This window comes from Mobula hypostoma, chromosome 2, assembly GCF_963921235.1.
Source record: "Mobula hypostoma chromosome 2, sMobHyp1.1, whole genome shotgun sequence".
Lineage (NCBI taxonomy): Eukaryota > Metazoa > Chordata > Chondrichthyes > Myliobatiformes > Myliobatidae > Mobula > Mobula hypostoma.
The window spans coordinates 247372737-247394561 of NC_086098.1; the positions used below are offsets into that span (position 1 = coordinate 247372737).

The 21825-nt window shown below is 50.7% G+C and overlaps 1 protein-coding gene across 3 annotated transcripts in view; it reads left to right on the forward strand.

Moving 5' to 3' along the window:
* The window catches only part of LOC134343072 (tripartite motif-containing protein 46-like), an 81124-nt gene that overhangs the window by 44703 nt on the left and 14596 nt on the right, over positions 1 to 21825 (forward strand). For all 3 annotated transcript variants that reach the window (XM_063041931.1, XM_063041933.1, XM_063041932.1), the window contains exons 4-8: positions 2575 to 2721; positions 5982 to 6077; positions 8527 to 8780; positions 16033 to 16154; positions 20731 to 21033. In XM_063041931.1, coding sequence (XP_062898001.1) covers positions 2575 to 2721; positions 5982 to 6077; positions 8527 to 8780; positions 16033 to 16154; positions 20731 to 21033 — 922 coding nt within the window. The remainder of the gene's footprint in view (positions 1 to 2574; positions 2722 to 5981; positions 6078 to 8526; positions 8781 to 16032; positions 16155 to 20730; positions 21034 to 21825) is intronic.

The following is a 21825-nucleotide window of genomic DNA, read 5'->3' on the forward strand; positions in this document are numbered from 1 at the left end:
TTACATTCTCGTCCTCTTGAAATGAATGCTGACATTGCAGTCGCCTTACTCATCACTGACTCAGCCTGCAAATTAACTTTTAGGGAATCCTGCACCTCAGGTCTTTGATTTTTCTCTCTCTTTCGAAAACAGTCTAGTTTTTAAAATTTCTTCTACCAAACTGCATGAGCATGTACTTGCTGACATTGTATTCCATCTGCCAGTACTTTGCCCATTCTCCTAAACTGACTGTCCTTTTTTAGCCTCTATACTTCCTCAAAACCACTTGTTTGCACGTGGCCAAGTGGTTAAGGCGTTCATCTCGTTACCTCATGGTCGTTAGTTCGAGCCTCAGCTGTGGCAGCGTGTTTGTGTCCTTGAGCAAGGCACTTAATCACACATTGCTGTAGTGTTTGTGTGAGGAGTGGCGCCCCACACAGACTTCCAATCTGTGCCTTGCAAGGCATGAAAATGCCCGACGCAGGCCTCTCATGGTCTGAGTCGATGTTCCCTCCCCCTCCCTCAAAACCACCTGCCCTCTACCTATCTCCGTATTGTTTACAAACTTTGTTACAAAGCTATCAACTCCATGATCAAAATCATTGACAAACAGATGCGATCCCAACACAGACCCCTATGGAACATCACTAGTCACCAGCAGCCAACCAGAAAAGGCTCCTTTTATTCCCGCAAACACGAGGAATTGTGCAGATGCTGGAAATTCAAGCAACACACATCAAAGTTGCTGGTGAACGCAGCAGGCCAGGCAGCATCTCTAGGAAGAGGTACAGTCAACGTTTCGGGCCGAGATCCTTAGTCCTGACGAAAGGTCTCGGCCCGAAACGTCGACTGTACCTCTTCCTACAGATGCTGCCTGGCCTGCTGCGTTCACCAGCAACTTTGATGTGTGTTCCTTTTATTCCTACTCTTTGCCTCCTGCCAATTAGCCAATGCTCTATCCATGCTAGTATCTTTCCTGTAATACCATGGGCTCTTAACTTGTTAAGCAGCTGTACGTGTGGCACTTTGTCAAAGGCCTACTGAAAATCCAAGTACACAACATCCACCAATTCTCCTTTGTCAATCCTGCTTGTTATTTCTTCAAAGAATTCCAACAGATTTGTCAAATAAGATTTTCCCTTGACGAAACCATGCTGACTTCGGCCTATTTCATCATGTGCCTCCAAGTACCCCATACCACTTCCTCAACAATCAACTCCAATGTCTTCCCAAACAACGAGGTTAGACTATTTGGCCTATAACTTCCTTTCTTCTGTCTCTTCCTTCTTGAAATTGCAATTTTCCAGCCCTCTGGAACCATGCCAGAATCCATTGATTCTTGCAAGTTCATTACTGATGCTCCATAGTTTCTTCAGTCACCTATTAAAGAATCCTGGGGAGAATTCTGGTCCGGGTGATTTATCTGCCTTCAGACCTTTGTTTCCCAGTAATGGCAACTCCACTCGCTTCTACCCCCCGGCACTCTCAAACTTCCACCGTTCTGCTAGTGTCTTCAACAATGAAGACTGATGCAGTTCATCTGCCATTTCCTTGTCCCCCATTGCTATCTCTCCTGCATCATTTTCCAGCAGTCTGATATCTACCTCTTGCATCTCTTTTGCACTTTATATATCTGAAGGCACTCCTATATTTCTGGCTCAATGGGCTAGAAGAGTCTGTTTCTGTGCTGTAAGTATCTAAGTAAATGGATATACTGGCGGGAGGAGAGAGAGCAGCACACCGGGCGTGCGCAGCCCTCCGGTGAAAAATATTATCGTATCCGTTAAATAGGGGCCGTGGACAATTTCTGATTTGATGGAGACAGACGTGAAAGCACAGAGGAACATCTGGATAAATTTCTGAAACGCTCATTTGCTGCTGTCGTTACTGCGCGGTCAGGAATCTTCCGGAGGGAGGGCCTCAAAATCCCCGGCTTTGCCTGCTGTTGGCAACGGAGATTGAGGTCGAATCGTTCGGACAGAGATGGTGCTCAGTACTCGGTGTCGGAGAGCTGATCAGAGGCTCGAAGCTTTCAGATGACTCAGAATCGGACTGTGGTCGGGTATGGCAGGGAGAGTTTTTCTTCCTTCTCCCGTCTGCGTGAGATGTGGGACATTTGAGAGACTTTGAACTTTTATTGTGCTCATGGACTTCTTCATCAAGTTATGGTATTGTTACACTGTTGTAACTATATGTTATAATTATGTGGTTTTGTTAGTTTTTTCAGTCTTGGTCTGTCCTGTGTTTTGTGATATCACACCGGAGGAAATATTGTATCATTTTTTAATGCGTAAATTACTAAATGACAATAAAAGAGGACTGCGTGTCTTCATAATCTAAATATACCATTTGCCTTTTTAATATCCTGTTGGATCTGCAAGCCAACCTTTTGTGATTCATGCAAAAGCATTCCCAAGTCCCTCTGCATAACAGCCTGCACCACTGGAAAAATGATCTGATCTTCATTATGGGACCTTGCTTCGTGGGAATGGGAGCTCAGATCTGAGTCCGGGAAGCGAGAGATGGGATGGCGAGGGTTGTTTGATGGTTGCCGAGTTCCTTGTACTAACGGATTGCAGGTTCCTTCTGCTGCAGGTCCTGATGTGCCCCGAGCATGAGATGGAGAAGGTCAGCCTGTACTGCAAGACGTGTCAGCGCCTCATATGCCAGCTGTGTAAGCTACGGCGGGTCCACACCGCACACAAGATCACCCCCGTGGCCAGCGCCTACCAGGCACTGAAGGTAGGTGCCCTCCGATCCAACACGGGAGGCAGTTTCAAGGCCATTTATACCCCAGGGTAGAAGTGCCGTGGGGCTGGCACTGTCGTATAGTGGTTAGCATAACACTTATCACTGGTTCAAATCCACCGCTGTCCGGAAATTCAAGTTAATTTCCATTCAACCATTTACACGTATACTGCCAAACGAAGCAATGTTCCTTCTGACCAAGGTGCACAACACAGTACATATAACACAGACACACACACACACTCACTCACACTCACACTCTCACACTCACAACGTATAGAAACATAGAAAATAGGTGCAGGAGTAGGCCATTCGGCCCTTCGAGCCTGCACCGCCATTTATTATGATCATGGCTGATCATCCAACTCAGAACCCCGCCCCAGCCTTCCCTCCATACCCCCTGATCCCTTTAGCCACAAGGGCCATATCTAACTCCCTCTTAAATATAGCCAATGAACTGGCCTAAACTGTTTCCTGTGGCAGAGAATTCCACAGATTCACCACTCTCTGTGTGAAGATGTTTTTCCTAATCTCGGTCCTAAAAGGCTTCCCCTCTATCCTCAAACTGTGACCCCTCGTTCTGGATTTCCCCAACATCGGGAACAATCTTCCTGCATCTAGCCTATCCAATCCCTTTAGGATCTTATACGTTTCAATCAGATCCCCCCTCAATCTTCTAAATTCCAACGAGTACAAGCCCAATTCATCCAGTCTTTCTTCATATGAAAGTCCCGCCATCCCAGGAATCAATCTGGTGAACCTTCTTTGTACTCCCTCTATGGCAAAGATGTCTTTCCTCAGATTAGGGGACCAAAACTGCACACAATACTCCAGGTGTGGTCTCACCAAGGCCATGAAGGAGTATTGCCGCAAATAAATTAACAAATAATAACACATATTGATACTTGGTAAATTTACAACACAAGTTCAACAGTAAACAGTGAGACGCTACTGGTGCCCTCATGTGTGATGAGATCTGGGTGGTGGCAGGGAGTTTGTATGTTCTCCCTGTGACCGGGTGCTCTGGTTTCTTCCCAAATGCCGAAGTCATACAGGCTAGTAAGTTATTGGGTGTAATTGGATGGTGCAGGCTCATTGGGCTGGAAGTGCCTGTTACCGTGCTGGATCTATAAATGAATAAATAAAACTAGCTCTTTCTCAACAGCAGAGTCCGTTACAAACAGGACAAACAGTGCTGACTAACATAAAGTACAAGAGTATGTGTGCAAGCCACACCTTTGGTCATCCCGCTCTAGGAGAGCTGCATTGCGCTGTAGAGGAGATTTACGAGGATGTTGCTGGGACTTCGGAGACCGAGTTACAGAGAGATGTCGGGCCGTCTGGGACTTCGTTGCTGGGAGTGCAAGAGAGTAAGGTCGGAAGGAGCATAGATAGGGCGAATGTTGACGGTTTTTCTCCAACGTGGGGGAATAAAGAACCAGAGAGCATCGATTTAATGTGAGAGGGGAGAGAATTAATAGGAACCTGAGGGGCAACTTCTTCACCCAGAGGGTGGTCAGTCTATGGAACGAGCTGCAGAGGAAGTGGCTGAGGCAGGTACATTAACAACTTGCAAAAGGTACTTGGACAGGAAAAACTTAGAAATACAGACCAAATGCAAGCAGATGGGATTAGTTTAGATGGGGATCTTGGCTAGTATGAATGCATTGGTCTGGATGGCCTGTTTCCTTGCTGTATGACTCTGTGGCACTGGTGTATATTGAGGGCAAGAAATACAGTCGAAAGGTAGTGCTTGGGTTTTTCGAGTTGGTTCAAGACCCGATAGCTGTGGGGAAGAAGCTGGTGTTGAAGCTTGAGGTGTGAGCGTTGAGGCTCCTGGACCTCCTGCCTGATTGCAAGTACAGGGCGTGGCTAGGATGATGGTTTCTGACAGTAAAAAGTTGACAGTACAGCACTGGAACAGACCCTTTGGCCCAAGATGCGTGCTAAAGTAATTGAGATCACGATATTGCCTGCACATGGCTTCCTCCATTGTTTGAGCATTCATCTGCCTGGCTTCAAGATCCTCTTGACCACCTCTTTCATACCGGCTTCCCCCACCACCTCTGGCAGTGCAGTCACCACTCTGTTTTTCAAAACAAAAACTTACTCCACACATCTCCTTTAAACGTTTCCCCTCTCGCTCACTTTAGATGTATACCCTCTGGTATTAGAGAGTTCATCTCTGTGTAAAAGATTGTCTGTCCACGTCTCATAATTTTATGAACGTCTGTCGGGTCTCCCCCCAGCTCCCGGCCTGCTAGAGAAGACAACACGAGTTTGTCCAGCCTCTCCTTGTGCCCTCTAATCCAGGTAGCTTCCTGGTGAACCTCTCCTGCATCCCCAAAGCCTGAAGGCAAAACTCCAGATGTGCCTGACCAGTTTTATAAAGCTGCAACATAACTAACTGTCTACTCTGAACTCAGCTCAGTCGATGTTGCCTGCCTGAGACGTCGTGCTCTGCTGGGGAGAGCTGTAGCGTTTGGCCGCGGTGTTGGTCAAGTCTACCCCAGCGTTCTCCTCCTCCCACTCCCAGCCCACCCCTCCACCCCTCCCTCCCTCCCCCTCTCTCCCCCACAAGCAGAGTCTGCCTATAGGATTCCACCCAGCAGTAATTTTCCCCCAGCTTATTAGAGGTTGTTGCAATTGCTTACTTTACCTTTTCTAGTGAGCCAGTGAGTTTAAAGGCAGCAGGATGTGGATCACTCCGGATCCTGGAGCACGTTCCAGACTAATGGGAGTTGGATGCCGTGATTTCCGAACTGTCGGATGCCAGATTGTTGGAATTTTGCCATGCTTCACTCCTGCCTGTCCCTCCCCCTTCCCGGTCCGTGTACAACTCCCCTTGGGCTTGGTCCTGCAAGGAACCCTCAAAACCAGCTGTAAGCGCTGACCTTTGACCTATAACCCCAGTCCCCTCCCCTCCCCACCCACCCATTACCTCCATTCCCAAAACAGCATTCCCGCTCCTCGCACTTCCCAAATCCCAGTCTGGAGACGTGTCTCTTGGCGACGACTCGATGGCATTCCTCGCCAGTGAGAGCCATCGGGCTGATTCAGAACTCGGCGTTTTGGACTGGGGTTGGATGTGGACGGAAGAGATCCACACAAAGCGATGAGACCCTCTCAGATTATCCTTTCTTTTCCTTTCCTCCCCCCACCACCCCCACATCCCAACCTTTACGCCCCCCCCTCCCTCTTGTCCTCCCCACCCATTGTCCTGTTTGTTGTCTGCCATGCACCCCGTCATCCAGGACAAACTGACCAAGGCAATCACGTTCATTCTGACCAATCAGAATCTGGTGCAGACACAGATCCAAGTGTTAGATGAGCTGGTCCAGCAGACAGAGGTAGGTACTAAGATTGTGTGTGTGTGTGTGTGTGCGCGCGTTATTACAACTTGACCTCACAATCTACTTCGTTTGTGACCTCGCACCTTGTCTGCCTGTACTGTCCTTTCTCTGTAACTGTACTCTGCATTCTGTTACTGCTCTTCCCTTGTGCCTCCTCGATACCCCGTTGTAGAGAATTGATCTGTGTGGATGGCGTGCAGAAAATACTTCGTTATGTGTGACAGTAATAACCAATCTATCCCAGTTACTGACAGAGCAAATATACCTGTGACTAGGTGTCATGTGCCCGGTGACAAAGTCTGTCTGGTCTGGAAATTCCTCGCTCTCAGTCGCAATGGTGCAAACTAACTTGGACAGTCCTGACGAAGGGTCTCGGCCCGAAATGTCAACTGTACCTCTTCCTAGAGATGCTGCCTGGCCTGCTGCGTTCACCAGCAACTCCGATGTGTGTTGCTTGGACAGCCCTGCCTGGTTTGTAGGCCAGTTAATATGCCGCATTGTCACGTGTTTGGCTGATGCAGACAAGAAATCCTCACCGTCATAGTGCCTCGAAAACCACTTCTTTTCAGCAGTCAGGAGAGAGGAAAGCTGCCCTTTTAATTTCAAACTGATCACTGCTTACCATTTACATTCAGAGCTGAAGAGTAGGTTCTTGTTTCAATCAATGCTTGCTATTAAAACACAAATCCATAACTTCTGAATCCCTCAGGTGAGCCTGGGCGAGGCTTCGTGTTGAGTTTATTGTCAGATACACGTGTTCGCAGGTGCTGTGAAAAGCTTACTTGCAGCAGCATCACGGACACACAACATTCACGTGGAAAAGATAAATTATACAAGGAAGAGCACAATTAGAACACCATTGTAGTGCAAAGTGGGTGTATACTGAGGTGGTGATTGGGGTTGTGCCAGTTGGGTCAGGAACCGAATGGTTGAAGGGAAATCGCTGTTCCTGAACCTGGTGGTGTGGGACTTCAGGCTTCTGTACCTCCTGCCCGACGGGAGCTGTGAGAAGACGGCCTCGTTCCCCAGATAGTGGGGATCTTTGGACGACGTCTTGAGGCAGGCCCTGCTGTAGACACTACCGACTGCGGGGACAGATGTCGTCGACTTCACCCCGTCACTCCCACAGGGGCATAGGCCGCTGACAGCAGCTCACCAGAGTCAGTCCCGGGCCGAACGTCGGTCAGCCCTGCGGCTTCTGCTTTCGTACATCTTCGCGGCAAAGGTCCTTCCTCTCCCTGGGGTTCGGCCTTTGGGGCTTCTGCTGTCATTTCTGTAGCTCTGAGTTTTTATGGGATGGGGTTGCTAGCCCTCCTTTCACAGCCAGGTGTGGGACCATCCATGGTGGAGTTGGAGAGGGAATGTGAGGTGATGTGTGAGGGAAGCTTCTCGTGCTGCCACTGTACCAAATCAAGATGCAACCAGTCCGGGTACTTTCAAAAGTACATCTGGAGAAGGTTATTAGTGTTCGGTGACCAACCAAACCTCCTTAACTTTCTAAGAAGATAAAGCTGCTGACACACCCTCCTCAGGGTGGTAGCTATGTGCTGTGCCCGGGACAGGGCATCCGGTACGTTGACGGCCGGGAGTGTGAGGCTGCTGACTCTCTCCGGCACTGACCCACCAGTGCACGGGCACACTCCTCCCCCGTCCGGGGGGCAGCAGTCTGCCCTCAAGTCTGCCGATGCTGCGTGAAAGCCGGTTGCCGCGGCCGGCACGCTGAACCCGGTGTCCTGCCTCGCTCCTGGGCGCCGCGTGACAGCCGTGATGTCAGCTGCCAACTTGGTGAGCTGGTTCGCTACTGTCACGTGCACCGAGGTCCTCGATATTACCGAGGTAACAGGAAGTGTCCATGGGGGGTAGGGGGAGGCTGGTTTCTCTGATGTACTAAGCAGTGTCCACAACTCTCAGCAGATGCTGGCTGTCTGTTCTAATTAAATCCAGTTACACTCATGTAATTCTATAACTCCCAAATCCCTAACCATGGGTTGTGTGTTTAATGATGGGGCTGGGTGGGTGGGAGGGAGTTTTGGGAGTGGGGTAGGGCAGTGATTCAAGCAACAGGTTGCAGGGGGGGAGGGGGAGCAGTCTGCCGGGTGAGGGAAGGCAGCCTCGAGAGTGGCGGTAATTCGAGCACCGAGTTGTGTGGGGTGGGGTAACGGTTTTGTTGGGGGGAGGGTAAGATAGGTGGTCTCAGGCAGCTGCTCGAGGGTCAGGTCGTGTGGGGGGGGAGGATTTAGGTGGGGAATGGGAAGGTGGACTGTGTTTGGTTGAGTGGGGGGAGGATTCAGGTAGGAATGGGAAGATGGACTGTGTTTGGTTGAGTGGGGGGAGGATTTAGGTGGGAATGGGAAGGTGGACTGTGGGTTGAATGGGGGGAGGATTTAGGTGGGGTATGGGAGGGCAGACTCGAATGCTGACAGCCCTCTCGGTGTGACTCTCGAAGGCCAACAGCTCGCGTGCGCGGGAGGAGGTGGCGAGCTCGATCGGAGAGCTGTGCCAGGCACTGGAAGAGAAGCAGGGCTCCCTGCTGCTGGCCATCGATGAGAGTAAGCAGCACCGCCTGTACCGGCTGGCTGGCCAGATCTCCGAGCACCAGGGCATGCTGGAGCACTCCGGCATGGTGGGCTACACACAAGAGATCCTGAAGGAGACCGACCCCGCCTGCTTCATCCAGGCCGCGAGGCAGTTGCATACCAGGTACGATTCGTGGTCTACTCCCGACCCCTTCGGAAGGGTCGGCAGTTTCAAGATTTGGGGATGGCGGGGAGTCGCAGGTGGACAGGGCAGCAGAGAAGGCATTCAGCACGCTGGCCTTCATTGGGACAAAGTTCAGAATTTAGAACATTAGACATCTGTACCAAGACACAATGAAAAGCTGATCTTGCATACTGTTCCTACAAATCAGATCATTACACAGTGAATTGAGGTAGAACTAGGTAAAACAATAACAGAATGCAGAATAAAGTGTATCAGTTACAGAGAAAGTGCAGCAAAAGTGTGTATAGGAAAGGTTTAGAGGGATACGGACAGGTACACGGATAGGAAAGGTTTAGAGGGATATGGACAGGTACACGGATAGGAAAGGTTTAGAGGGATACGGACAGGTACACGGATAGGAAAGGTTTAGAGGGATACGGACGGGTACACGGATAGGAAAGGTTTAGAGGGATACGGACAGGTACACGGATAGGAGAGGTTTGGAGGGATATGGACAGGTACACAGATAGGAAAGGTTTAGAGGGATACGGACGGGTACACGGATAGGAAAGGTTTAGAGGGATATGGACAGGTACACGGATAGGAAAGGTTTAGAGGGATATGGACAGGTACACGGATAGGAGAGGTTTGGAGGGATATGGACAGGTACACGGATAGGAAAGGTCTGGAGGGATACGGACAGGTACACGGATAGGAAAGGTTTAGAGGGATAGGGACAGGTACACGGATAGGAAAGGTTTAGAGGGATACGGACGGGTACACGGATAGGAAAGGTTTAGAGGGAGATGGACAGGTACACGGATAGGAAAGGTTTAGAGGGATACGGACGGGTACACGGATAGGAAAGGTCTGGAGGGATACGGACAGGTACACGGATAGGAAAGGTTTAGAGGGATAGGGACAGGTACACGGATAGGAAAGGTTTAGAGGGATACGGACGGGTACACGGATAGGAAAGGTTTAGAGGGAGATGGACAGGTACACAGATAGGAAAGGTTTAGAGGGATATGGACAGGTACACGGATAGGAAAGGTTTAGAGGGATACGGACAGGTACACGGATAGGAAAGGTTTAGAGGGATATGGACAGGTACACGGATAGGAGAGGTTTGGAGGGATATGGACAGGTACACGGATAGGAAAGGTCTGGAGGGATACGGACAGGTACACGGATAGGAGAGGTTTGGAGGGATACGGACGGGTACACGGATAGGAAAGGTTTAGAGGGAGATGGACAGGTACACGGATAGGAAAGGTTTAGAGGGATACGGACAGGTACACGGATAGGAAAGGTTTAGAGGGATACGGACGGGTACACGGATAGGAAAGGTTTAGAGGGATACGGACAGGTACACAGATAGGAAAGGTTTAGAGGGATACGGACAGGTACACGGATAGGAAAGGTTTAGAGGGATATGGACAGGTACACGGATAGGAGAGGTTTGGAGGGATATGGACAGGTACACGGATAGGAAAGGTCTGGAGGGATACGGACAGGTACACGGATAGGAGAGGTTTGGAGGGATACGGACGGGTACACGGATAGGAAAGGTTTAGAGGGAGATGGACAGGTACACGGATAGGAAAGGTTTAGAGGGATACGGACGGGTACACGGATAGGAAAGGTTTAGAGGGATATGGACGGGTACATGGATAGGAGAGGTTTGGAGGGATATGGACAGGTACACGGATAGGAAAGATCTGGAGGGATACGGACAGGTACACGGGTAGGAAAAGTTTAGAGGGATACGGACAGGTACACGGATAGGAAAGGTTTAGAGGGATATGGACGGGTACACGGATAGGAGAGGTTTAGAGGGATATGGACGGGTACACGGATAGGAGAGGTTTGGAGGGATATGGACAGGTACACGGATAGGAAAGGTCTGGAGGGATACGGACAGGTACACGGGTAGGAAAGGTTTAGAGGGATATGGACAGGTACACGGATAGGAAAGGTTTAGAGGGATACGGACAGGTACACGGATAGGAAAGGTTTAGAGGGATATGGACAGGTACACGGATAGGAGAGGTTTGGAGGGATACGGACAGGTACACGGATAGGAAAGGTCTGGAGGGATACGGACAGGTACACGGATAGGAGAGGTTTGGAGGGATACGGACGGGTACACGGATAGGAAAGGTTTAGAGGGAGATGGACAGGTACACGGATAGGAAAGGTTTAGAGGGATACGGACAGGTACACGGATAGGAAAGGTTTAGAGGGATACGGACAGGTACACAGATAGGAAAGGTTTAGAGGGATACGGACAGGTACACGGATAGGAAAGGTTTAGAGGGATATGGACAGGTACACGGATAGGAGAGGTTTGGAGGGATATGGACAGGTACACGGATAGGAAAGGTCTGGAGGGATACGGACAGGTACACGGATAGGAGAGGTTTGGAGGGATACGGACAGGTACACGGATAGGAAAGGTTTAGAGGGATACGGACAGGTACACGGATAGGAAAGGTTTAGAGGGATATGGACAGGTAAGGGTACACGGATAGGAAAGGTTTAGAGGGATACGGACAGGTACACAGATAGGAAAGGTTTAGAGGGATACGGACAGGTACACGGATAGGAAAGGTTTAGAGGGATATGGACAGGTACACGGATAGGAGAGGTTTAGAGGGATATGGACGGGTACACGGATAGGAGAGGTTTGGAGGGATATGGACAGGTACACGGATAGGAAAGGTCTGGAGGGATACGGACAGGTACACGGGTAGGAAAAGTTTAGAGGGATACGGACGGGTACACGGGTAGGAAAAGTTTAGAGGGATACGGACAGGAAAGGTTTAGAGGGAGATGGACAGGTACACGGATAGGAAAGGTTTAGAGGGATACGGACAGGTACACGGATAGGAAAGGTTTAGAGGGATATGGACGGGTACACGGATAGGAGAGGTTTGGAGGGATATGGACAGGTACACGGATAGGAAAGATCTGGAGGGATACGGACAGGTACACGGGTAGGAAAAGTTTAGAGGGATACGGACAGGTACACGGATAGGAAAGGTTTAGAGGGATATGGACGGGTACACGGATAGGAGAGGTTTAGAGGGATATGGACGGGTACACGGATAGGAGAGGTTTGGAGGGATATGGACAGGTACACGGATAGGAAAGGTCTGGAGGGATACGGACAGGTACACGGGTAGGAAAGGTTTAGAGGGATATGGACGGGTACACGGATAGGAGAGGTTTAGAGGGATATGGACGGGTACACGGATAGGAGAGGTTTGGAGGGATATGGACAGGTACACGGATAGGAAAGGTCTGGAGGGATACGGACAGGTACACGGATAGGAAAGGTTTAGAGGGATACGGACGGGTACACGGGTAGGAAAAGTTTAGAGGGATACGGACAGGAAAGGTTTAGAGGGAGATGGACAGGTACACGGATAGGAAAGGTTTAGAGGGATACGGACAGGTACACAGATAGGAAAGGTTTAGAGGGATATGGACAGGTACACGGATAGGAAAGGTTTAGAGGGATAGGGACAGGTACACGGATAGGAAAGGTTTAGTGGGATACGGACAGGTACACGGATAGGAAAGGTTTAGAGGGATATGGACAGGTACACGGATAGGAAAGGTTTAGAGGGATATGGACAGGTACACGGATAGGAGAGGTTTGGAGGGATATGGACAGGTACACGGATAGGAAAGGTCTGGAGGGATACGGACAGGTACACGGATAGGAAAGGTTTAGAGGGATAGGGACAGGTACACGGATAGGAAAGGTTTAGAGGGATACGGACGGGTACACGGATAGGAAAGGTTTAGAGGGATATGGACAGGTACACGGATAGGAGAGGTTTGGAGGGATATGGACAGGTACACGGATAGGAAAGGTCTGGAGGGATATGGACAGGTACACGGATAGGAAAGGTCTGGAGGGATACGGACAGGTACACGGATAGGAAAGGTTTAGAGGGATATGGACAGGTACACGGATAGGAAAGGTTTAGAGGGATATGGACAGGTACACGGATAGGAAAGGTTTAGAGGGATATGGACAGGTACACGGATAGGAAAGGTTTAGAGGGATACGGACAGGTACACGGATAGGAAAGGTTTAGAGGGATATGGACAGGTACACGGATAGGAAAGGTTTAGAGGGATATGGACAGGTACACGGATAGGAGAGGTTTGGAGGGATATGGACAGGTACACGGATAGGAAAGGTCTGGAGGGATACGGACAGGTACACGGATAGGAAAGGTTTAGAGGGATAGGGACAGGTACACGGATAGGAAAGGTTTAGAGGGATAGGGACAGGTACACGGATAGGAAAGGTTTAGAGGGAGATGGACAGGTACACGGATAGGAAAGGTTTAGAGGGAGATGGACAGGTACACGGATAGGAAAGGTTTAGAGGGATACGGACAGGTACACGGATAGGAAAGGTTTAGAGGGAGATGGACAGGTACACGGATAGGAAAGGTTTAGAGGGATACGGACAGGTACACGGATAGGAGAGGTTTAGAGGGATATGGACAGGTACACGGATAGGAAAGGTTTAGAGGGATAGGGACAGGTACACGGATAGGAAAGGTTTAGAGGGATACGGACAGGTACACGGATAGGAAAGGTTTAGAGGGATATGGACAGGTACACGGATAGGAAAGGTTTAGAGGGATATGGACAGGTACACGGATAGGAAAGGTTTAGAGGGATAGGGACAGGTACACGGATAGGAAAGGTTTAGTGGGATACGGACAGGTACACGGATGGGAAAGGTTTAGAGGGATATGGACAGGTACACGGATAGGAAAGGTTTAGAGGGATATGGACAGGTACACGGATAGGAGAGGTTTGGAGGGATATGGACAGGTACACGGATAGGAAAGGTCTGGAGGGATACGGACAGGTACACGGATAGGAAAGGTTTAGAGGGATAGGGACAGGTACACGGATAGGAAAGGTTTAGAGGGATACGGACGGGTACACGGATAGGAAAGGTTTAGAGGGATATGGACAGGTACACGGATAGGAGAGGTTTGGAGGGATATGGACAGGTACACGGATAGGAAAGGTCTGGAGGGATATGGACAGGTACACGGATAGGAAAGGTCTGGAGGGATACGGACAGGTACACGGATAGGAAAGGTTTAGAGGGAGATGGACAGGTACACGGATAGGAAAGGTTTAGAGGGATACGGACGGGTACACGGATAGGAAAGGTTTAGAGGGAGATGGACAGGTACACGGATAGGAAAGGTTTAGAGGGATACGGACAGGTACACGGATAGGAAAGGTTTAGAGGGATACGGACAGGTACATGGATAGGAAAGGTTTAGAGGGATATGGACAGGTACACGGATAGGAAAGGTTTAGAGGGATATGGACAGGTACACGGATAGGAGAGGTTTGGAGGGATATGGACAGGTACACGGATAGGAAAGGTCTGGAGGGATACGGACAGGTACACGGATAGGAAAGGTTTAGAGGGATAGGGACAGGTACACGGATAGGAAAGGTTTAGAGGGAGATGGACAGGTACACGGATAGGAAAGGTTTAGAGGGAGATGGACAGGTACACGGATAGGAAAGGTTTAGAGGGATACGGACAGGTACACGGATAGGAAAGGTTTAGAGGGATATGGACAGGTACACGGATAGGAAAGGTCTGGAGGGATACGGACAGGTACACGGATAGGAGAGGTTTGGAGGGATACGGACGGGTACACGGATAGGAAAGGTTTAGAGGGAGATGGACAGGTACACGGATAGGAAAGGTTTAGAGGGATACGGATGGGTACACGGATAGGAAAGGTTTAGAGGGATATGGACGGGTACACGGATAGGAGAGGTTTGGAGGGATATGGACAGGTACACGGATAGGAAAGGTCTGGAGGGATACGGACAGGTACACGGGTAGGAAAGGTTTAGAGGGATATGGACGGGTACACGGATAGGAGAGGTTTAGAGGGATATGGACGGGTACAGGGATAGGAGAGGTTTGGAGGGATATGGACAGGTACACGGATAGGAAAGGTTTAGAGGGATACGGACAGGTACACGGATAGGAAAGGTTTAGAGGGATACGGACGGGTACACGGGTAGGAAAAGTTTAGAGGGATACGGACGGGTACACGGATAGGAAAGGTTTAGAGGGAGATGGACAGGTACACGGATAGCAAAGGTTTAGAGGGATACGGACAGGTACACGGATAGCAAAGGTTTAGAGGGATACGGACAGGTACACGGATAGGAAAGGTTTAGAGGGAGATGGACAGGTACACGGATAGCAAAGGTTTAGAGGGATACGGACGGGTACACGGATAGGAAAGGTTTAGAGGGATATGGACGGGTACACGGATAGGAGAGGTTTGAAGGGATATGGACAGGTACACGGATAGGAAAGGTCTGGAGGGATACGGACAGGTACACGGGTAGGAAAGGTTTAGAGGGATATGGACGGGTACACGGATAGGAGAGGTTTAGAGGGATATGGACGGGTACAGGGATAGGAGAGGTTTGGAGGGATATGGACAGGTACACGGATAGGAAAGGTTTAGAGGGATACGGACAGGTACACGGATAGGAAAGGTTTAGAGGGATACGGACGGGTACACGGGTAGGAAAAGTTTAGAGGGATACGGACGGGTACACGGATAGGAAAGGTTTAGAGGGAGATGGACAGGTACACGGATAGCAAAGGTTTAGAGGGATACGGACAGGTACACGGATAGCAAAGGTTTAGAGGGATACGGACAGGTACACGGATAGGAAAGGTTTAGAGGGAGATGGACAGGTACACGGATAGCAAAGGTTTAGAGGGATACGGACAGGGACACGGATAGGAAAGGTTTAGAGGGATATGGACAGGTACACAGATAGGAAAGGTTTAGGGATGTGGACAGGTACACGGATAGGAAAGGTTTAGAGGGATACGGACAGGTACACGGATAGGAAAGGTTTAGAGGGATATGGACAGGTACATGGACAGGAAAGGTTTAGAGGGATACGAACAGGTACATGGATAGGAAAGGTTTAGAGGGATATGGACAGGTACACGGATAGGAAAGGTTTAGAGGGATACGGACAGGTACATGGATAGGAAAGGTTTAGAGGGATAAGGGACAAATGAAGGCAAACAGGACCAGCTTAGAATGAATTTTGGTCAGCTGAAGGGTCTGTTTCTGTGCTGTGACTCCAAGGCTCCCTTTCAGTTTGCTGTGAACGGTCGTTAACAAAATGTCTTCTTCAATTTCAGGATTGTGAAGGCTACGGAATCCCTGCAGAACTTCATCCCGGCTGCGGAATCGTCCTTCACCCCCTTCCAGCTGGACATCAGCAGGGAGCTGAAACTCCTGAGTGACCTCCAGTTTGCCACAGGTCAGTCTGGCACCTCCCAGGCCACTGCTGACCTCCCTGAACCAGCTGCCTGCCCGGCCCTGCAGGCTGCTGGGGTGGGACGTGCAACATCACCAGTTGCACCTGAACCGATGGGGGCGGGGGGCTAATATCCGAGTGGGACGGTTTGTTAATGCTGCACAGGTGGGTTTACAGTAGAGTTACAGGGGGGTGGGAACCAGAGTGTCAGAACAGTTAGTGGAGAGGTTGTGGAGACAGATGTTACTTAAGTCCTCAGTCAGGGATCAAAGGGTTGTGCATGGTGTGACGTATATTTCAGTGCATGAAGTGTCGTGGGAAAGGCAGATGAGCTCAGGGCATGGATCAACACCTGGAATTATGATATTGTAGCTATTAGTGAGACTTGGGTGCAGGAGGGGCAGGACTGGCAGCTCAATATTCTGGCGTTCCGTTGTGACAGAGTGGGAGGGATTAGAGGAGGAGGGGAGGCGTTGCTCGTCAGGGTAAATGTCACAGCAGTGTTCCGTCAGCACAGACTGGAGAACTCACCTGGTGAGGCGATATGGGTGGAACTGAGAAATAACAAAGGTATAGTCAGCTTAAAGGGGCTATGTTACAGACCACCCAACAGTCTGAGCGTTTAGAGGAACAAATTTGCAAAGATCACGGACTGTTGCATGAAACAAAAGGTTGTTATAGTAGGTGATTTTTAACTTTCCACATATTGACTGGGACTCACTGTAAAAGGACCAGATGGGACAGAGTTTGTCAAATGTGTTCAGGAAAGTTTCATTAATCAGTACATGAAGTCCCAACAAGAGAGTGTGCGATAGGGACTGAGACAGGGCAGGTGACAGGAGTTTGTGTAGGGGAACACTTCGTATCCAGTGACCAGAATGTGTGCCGAACTTTTAACTTTAAAATCAATTTAACCCTTCCCTCCATTTTCCTATCATCCACGTGCCTATCGACAAGTCTCTTAAATGTCCTCAGGTGTAAGTGTCTCTACGACCACCACCACCCCTGGCAGAGCATTCCATGCTCCCCCCACTCTCTTTCAAAAAGACCTACCTCTGGCATTCCTCCTATACTTTCTCCAAACAAAATTATGTCCCTCACATTGGCCATTTCTGCATTGGGGAAAAGTCTCTGGCTGTCTACTCGATCTATGTCTAATCTTGTACACTTTCCACTCAAGTCACCTCTCATTCTCCTTCACCCCAGAGAGGAAAAGCCCCAGCTCACTCAGCCTTCCCTCAAAGATGTACTCTCGAATCCAGGCCATATCCTGGAAGATCTCTTTTTCACCCTCCTGAACCTTCCACCTCCTTCCTGTTAAAACTCCCAATGGGAATGTGGGCTGTGCTCCGTCCCCAGGACCGTGCCAGACAGGATAGCCCAGAATCCAGGCTGGTGCACGCAGTGCCAGTATCGAGGGAGTGCCGCACTGTCTGACATTCCATCCTCTGGATGTTGGAATGAGGCTCAATCTACTGCCTGCTGAGGGTGTTCGAGGATCCGTGATCACTGATGGTGGAACTGGAGGCCCCTCTATCATACCTTCTCTTTCCAGAGTCCCAGGGCATAGATTAGACACTGCTCTGTGAGTTTAACTCTTGTTCTACGCTATACTGCCCCATCACACACTCCCGGGGTCAGACACAGAGTGAAACTCCCTCTACACTGTCCCATCACACACTCCCGGGGTCAGACACAGAGTGAAGCTCCCTCTACACTGTCCCATCACACACTCCCGGGGTCAGACACAGAGTGAAACTCCCTCTACACTGTCCCATCACACTCTCCCGGGGTCAGACGCAGAGTGAAGCTCCCTCTACACCGTCCCATCACACACTCCCGGGGTCAGACACAGAGTGAAACTCCCTCTACACTGTCCCATCGCACACTCCCGGGGTCAGACACAGAGTGAAACTCCCTCTACACTGTCCCATCACACACTCCCGGGGTCAGACACAGAGTGAAACTCCCTCCACACCATCCCATCACACACTCCCGGGGTCAGACACGGAGTGAAACTCCCTCCACACCATCCCATCACACTCTCCCGGGGTCAGACACAGAGTGAAACTCCCTCTACACTGTCCCATCACACACTCCCGGGGTCAGACACAGAGTGAAACTCCCTCTACACTGTCCCATCACACACTCCCGGGGTCAGACACAGAGTGAAACTCCCTCTACACTGTCCCATCACACACTCCTGGGGTCAGACACAGAGTGAAACTCCCTCTACACTGTCCCATCACACACTCCCGGGGTCAGACACAGAGTGAAACTCCCTCCACACCATCCCATCACACACTCCCGGGGTCAGACACGGAGTGAAACTCCCTCTACACTGTCCCATCACACACTCCCGGGGTCAGACACAGAGTGAAACTCCCTCCACACTGTCCCATCACACACTCCCGGGGTCAGACACAGAGTGAATCTCTGGGGGAGAGGATTGCGTTGCTGGGACTCTCTGGTCGGGGTCTGAATCCAGGTGCTGCCTGTCCTCTGAGCTGGCATCACGGGACTGAGTTTGTGTCTGTGTGCGTGACTGTGTTCAGAACATCTGCAGCTGTGGTTTCAGAGAACATTCTAAATATAGCCCGGGCCAGAACTGTCTCACACTTGCATCAGCTCCTGGTTTAGGAGTTGAATTGTTCGGGTGGGATAAAGAAAGGTTCAACACATCTTCTAATCACAGCTTTTTTAAAAATTAGAGCTCTATAACACTTCAGGCCACATCGAGAGTAATGCGTTAGTTCTGGTCTCCACGTTACAGGAAGGATTTGGAAGCTTTAGGAAGGGATCAGCGGGATGCTGCCTGGATTAGAGGGTTTGAGCTACAAGGAGAGGCTGGACAAATCGATGTGACGGTGGAGGCTGAGGGGAGACCTGTTAGAAGTTTATCAGGTTGAAAAGCAAAGCCGAAAGTGTCAAATACTAGTTGGGTACAGCTTTAACGTCAGAGGGGCAAAGTTTAAGGGAGATACGCAGGGTAGGTTTTGTTGAAACAGAGTGCTGGGTGACTGCAACGTGCTGCTAAGAGGAATGGTCAAGAGTCTGATCACAGCAGGGGCTGAGCCTCAGTGGTACATGCTATCAGGCTTTTGTGTCTCCTGACCGATGGCAGAGGAGAGGAGAGAACATAAATCTGGTAGGTGAGAGGTCAAGGGGTTGGAGGTGGGGTGTTAGCATGAGTTGAATGTTGGTGTTGCATTGAGGATAGGACGGCAATAATTGGGTCCTCTTTGTGCGGTTACCAATGAATCCGTTCCTCGCCCACAGCTATCTTTGATTTGTATAGTATGTATAAATTGGAAGACACCCAGGTAAGTGGACACTGTCCTGTCACACTCCTGACCTGTGCCTTGTAGACGGGGGAGAGGTAATGTGGCGGATGTTGAGTTCATGGACTAACTCCACCCAGGGTAGTGGAGAGGGTCCTGTCACACTCCTGACCCGTGCCTTGTAGATGGAGGAGAGGTAATGTGGCGGATGTTGAGTGTATGGACTAACTCCACCCAGGGAGTTGGAGAGTGTCCCATCACACTCCTGACCTGTGCCTTATAGACAAGGGAGAGGTAATGTGGCGGATTTTGAGTGTATGGACTAACTCCACCCAGGGTAGTGGAGAGGGTCCTGTCACACACCTGACCTTTACCTTGTAGACGGGAGAGAGACTTTGGGATGTCGAGAGGTGAGTCACTCACTGCAAGACCCCCCAGTCTCGGACCCCTGGGCTGTTGATGCTGGGGGACTGAGTGTTGGGAATGCAAGGCCTTAACCAGCACCAAGCACACCCACAGTTCAGGCTTGGGTCTTGAGCCAAAAATCGGTGGCATCGGCAGCCCAGGGACGCAGCAGGCAGAGCTGCTGGCTCGTGCTCCGGACTGCTGGGTTCAATCCCCACCTCGGGTGGTGTGTGTGTGTGTGGAGCTTGCGTGTTCTCCCTGTGACCACACGGGTTTCCCCCGGCTGCTCCGGTTCCCTCCCACATCCCAACGACGTGCGGGGCCGCTGGGTCAACGGACCACTGTACATCACCCTCCTGGTGTGTGGGTGGGGCTAGAATCTGGAATGGGATAATGTGAGGCGAGTGGAGTGGGAGTAAATGGGGGTGGGGATGGATGGTGGCATGCTTTGGATGGGCCAAAGGGCCAGTTTTCCTGCTGTACAACACCCAAACTGCATCCCATCTTGTGACTGGATCTCACAGTAACGTCCCCACAAACTGGGAATATGTTCCCGGGTTTCTAAAGCTCCCTGACACTGAGACTGGAGGGAGGCGGGTTGGAGCAGGAGAGTGTGACGGAGGGAAGATCAGTGATGGAGGCGGGGATTAAGGAGCTGATTGATTCATTATGTTCCCAGTTTTTATTTTATGTCGAGGTAACGGGCCTTCCTGGCCCAGTGAAGCCTCCCCACACAATCATCCCCGTGTAAGTCGTGTCCCGTGGTCTGCGGATGAGGGGTGGAGTTTGTGTGGAGTTGTTGGGGATGTGAGGAGAACGGAATGAGTGGAACAGACTGAATGGCACGAAGGGCCTCGATCTCTCCCTGACCCCGCATGCCTTCTGTCCCACAGTGCCGGACGCGCCGGTGATCGACACGCAGCGCACCTACGCCTACGACCAGATCTACCTCTGCTGGCGGCTGCCACGAGACTCGGCGGCGGCCTGGCACTATGACGTGGAGTACCGCCAGGCCGACCTTCCGGCCAAGGATCCCCGGACCCGCTGGCAGCGCATTGAGGAGGTGCGGGGCACGGGGGCCGTGGTGGGGCACCTGGACACCGATCGCGTCTACGCCCTCAGGGTGCGCGGCTTCAACAAGGCCGGCCACGGAGAGTACAGCGAGGAGATCTACCTGCGCAGCCCGCCTGCACCAGGTGAGCCGACATTCAGTCTGAGGCTCCGGTCTCTGACACCGTCTGCACCGTCCCATCGCAAACCACAGGGTGAAGCTCTCTCCACACCATCCCAACGCAAATCACAGAGTGAAGCTCTCTCCACACCGTCTCATCGCAAACCACAGGGTGAAGCTCTCTCCACACCATCCCAATGCAAACCACAGGGTGAAGCTCTCTCCACGCCATCCCAACGCAAATCACAGAGTGAAGCTCTCTCCACACCGTCCCATCGCAAACCACAGAGTGAAGCTCTCTCCACACTGTCCCATCGCAAACCACAGAGTGAAGCTCTCTCCACATTGTCCCATCGCAAACCACAGGGTGAAGCTCTCTCCACACCGTCCCAATGCAAATCACAGGGTGAAGCTCTCTCCACACCGTCCCAATGCAAATCACAGGGTGAAGCTCTCTCCACACCGTCCCATCGCAAACCACAGAGTGAAGCTCTCTCCACACCGTCCCATCGCAAACGACAGGGTCAGACACAGAGTGAAGCTCCCTCTACACCGTCCCATCACATACTCCCAGGGTCAGACACAGAGTTTAACTCCCATTGCACCATCACGATGTAACGGAAGATGTAATCCCTCTTTCACTCTCTGCTTTTCTGACCCGAACTGCAGCTCCTTTGGATATCAGTCAGTTTTCTGATACTTCTCTGTTCTTTCTCTCTCTGTCTGTGTCTGTGTCTCGATGACATCTTTCACCTCCTCCTCCTCCTCCTCCTCCTCCTCCCCCTTCTCTCATTCTCACATTGTTCTCTGGTCTCAC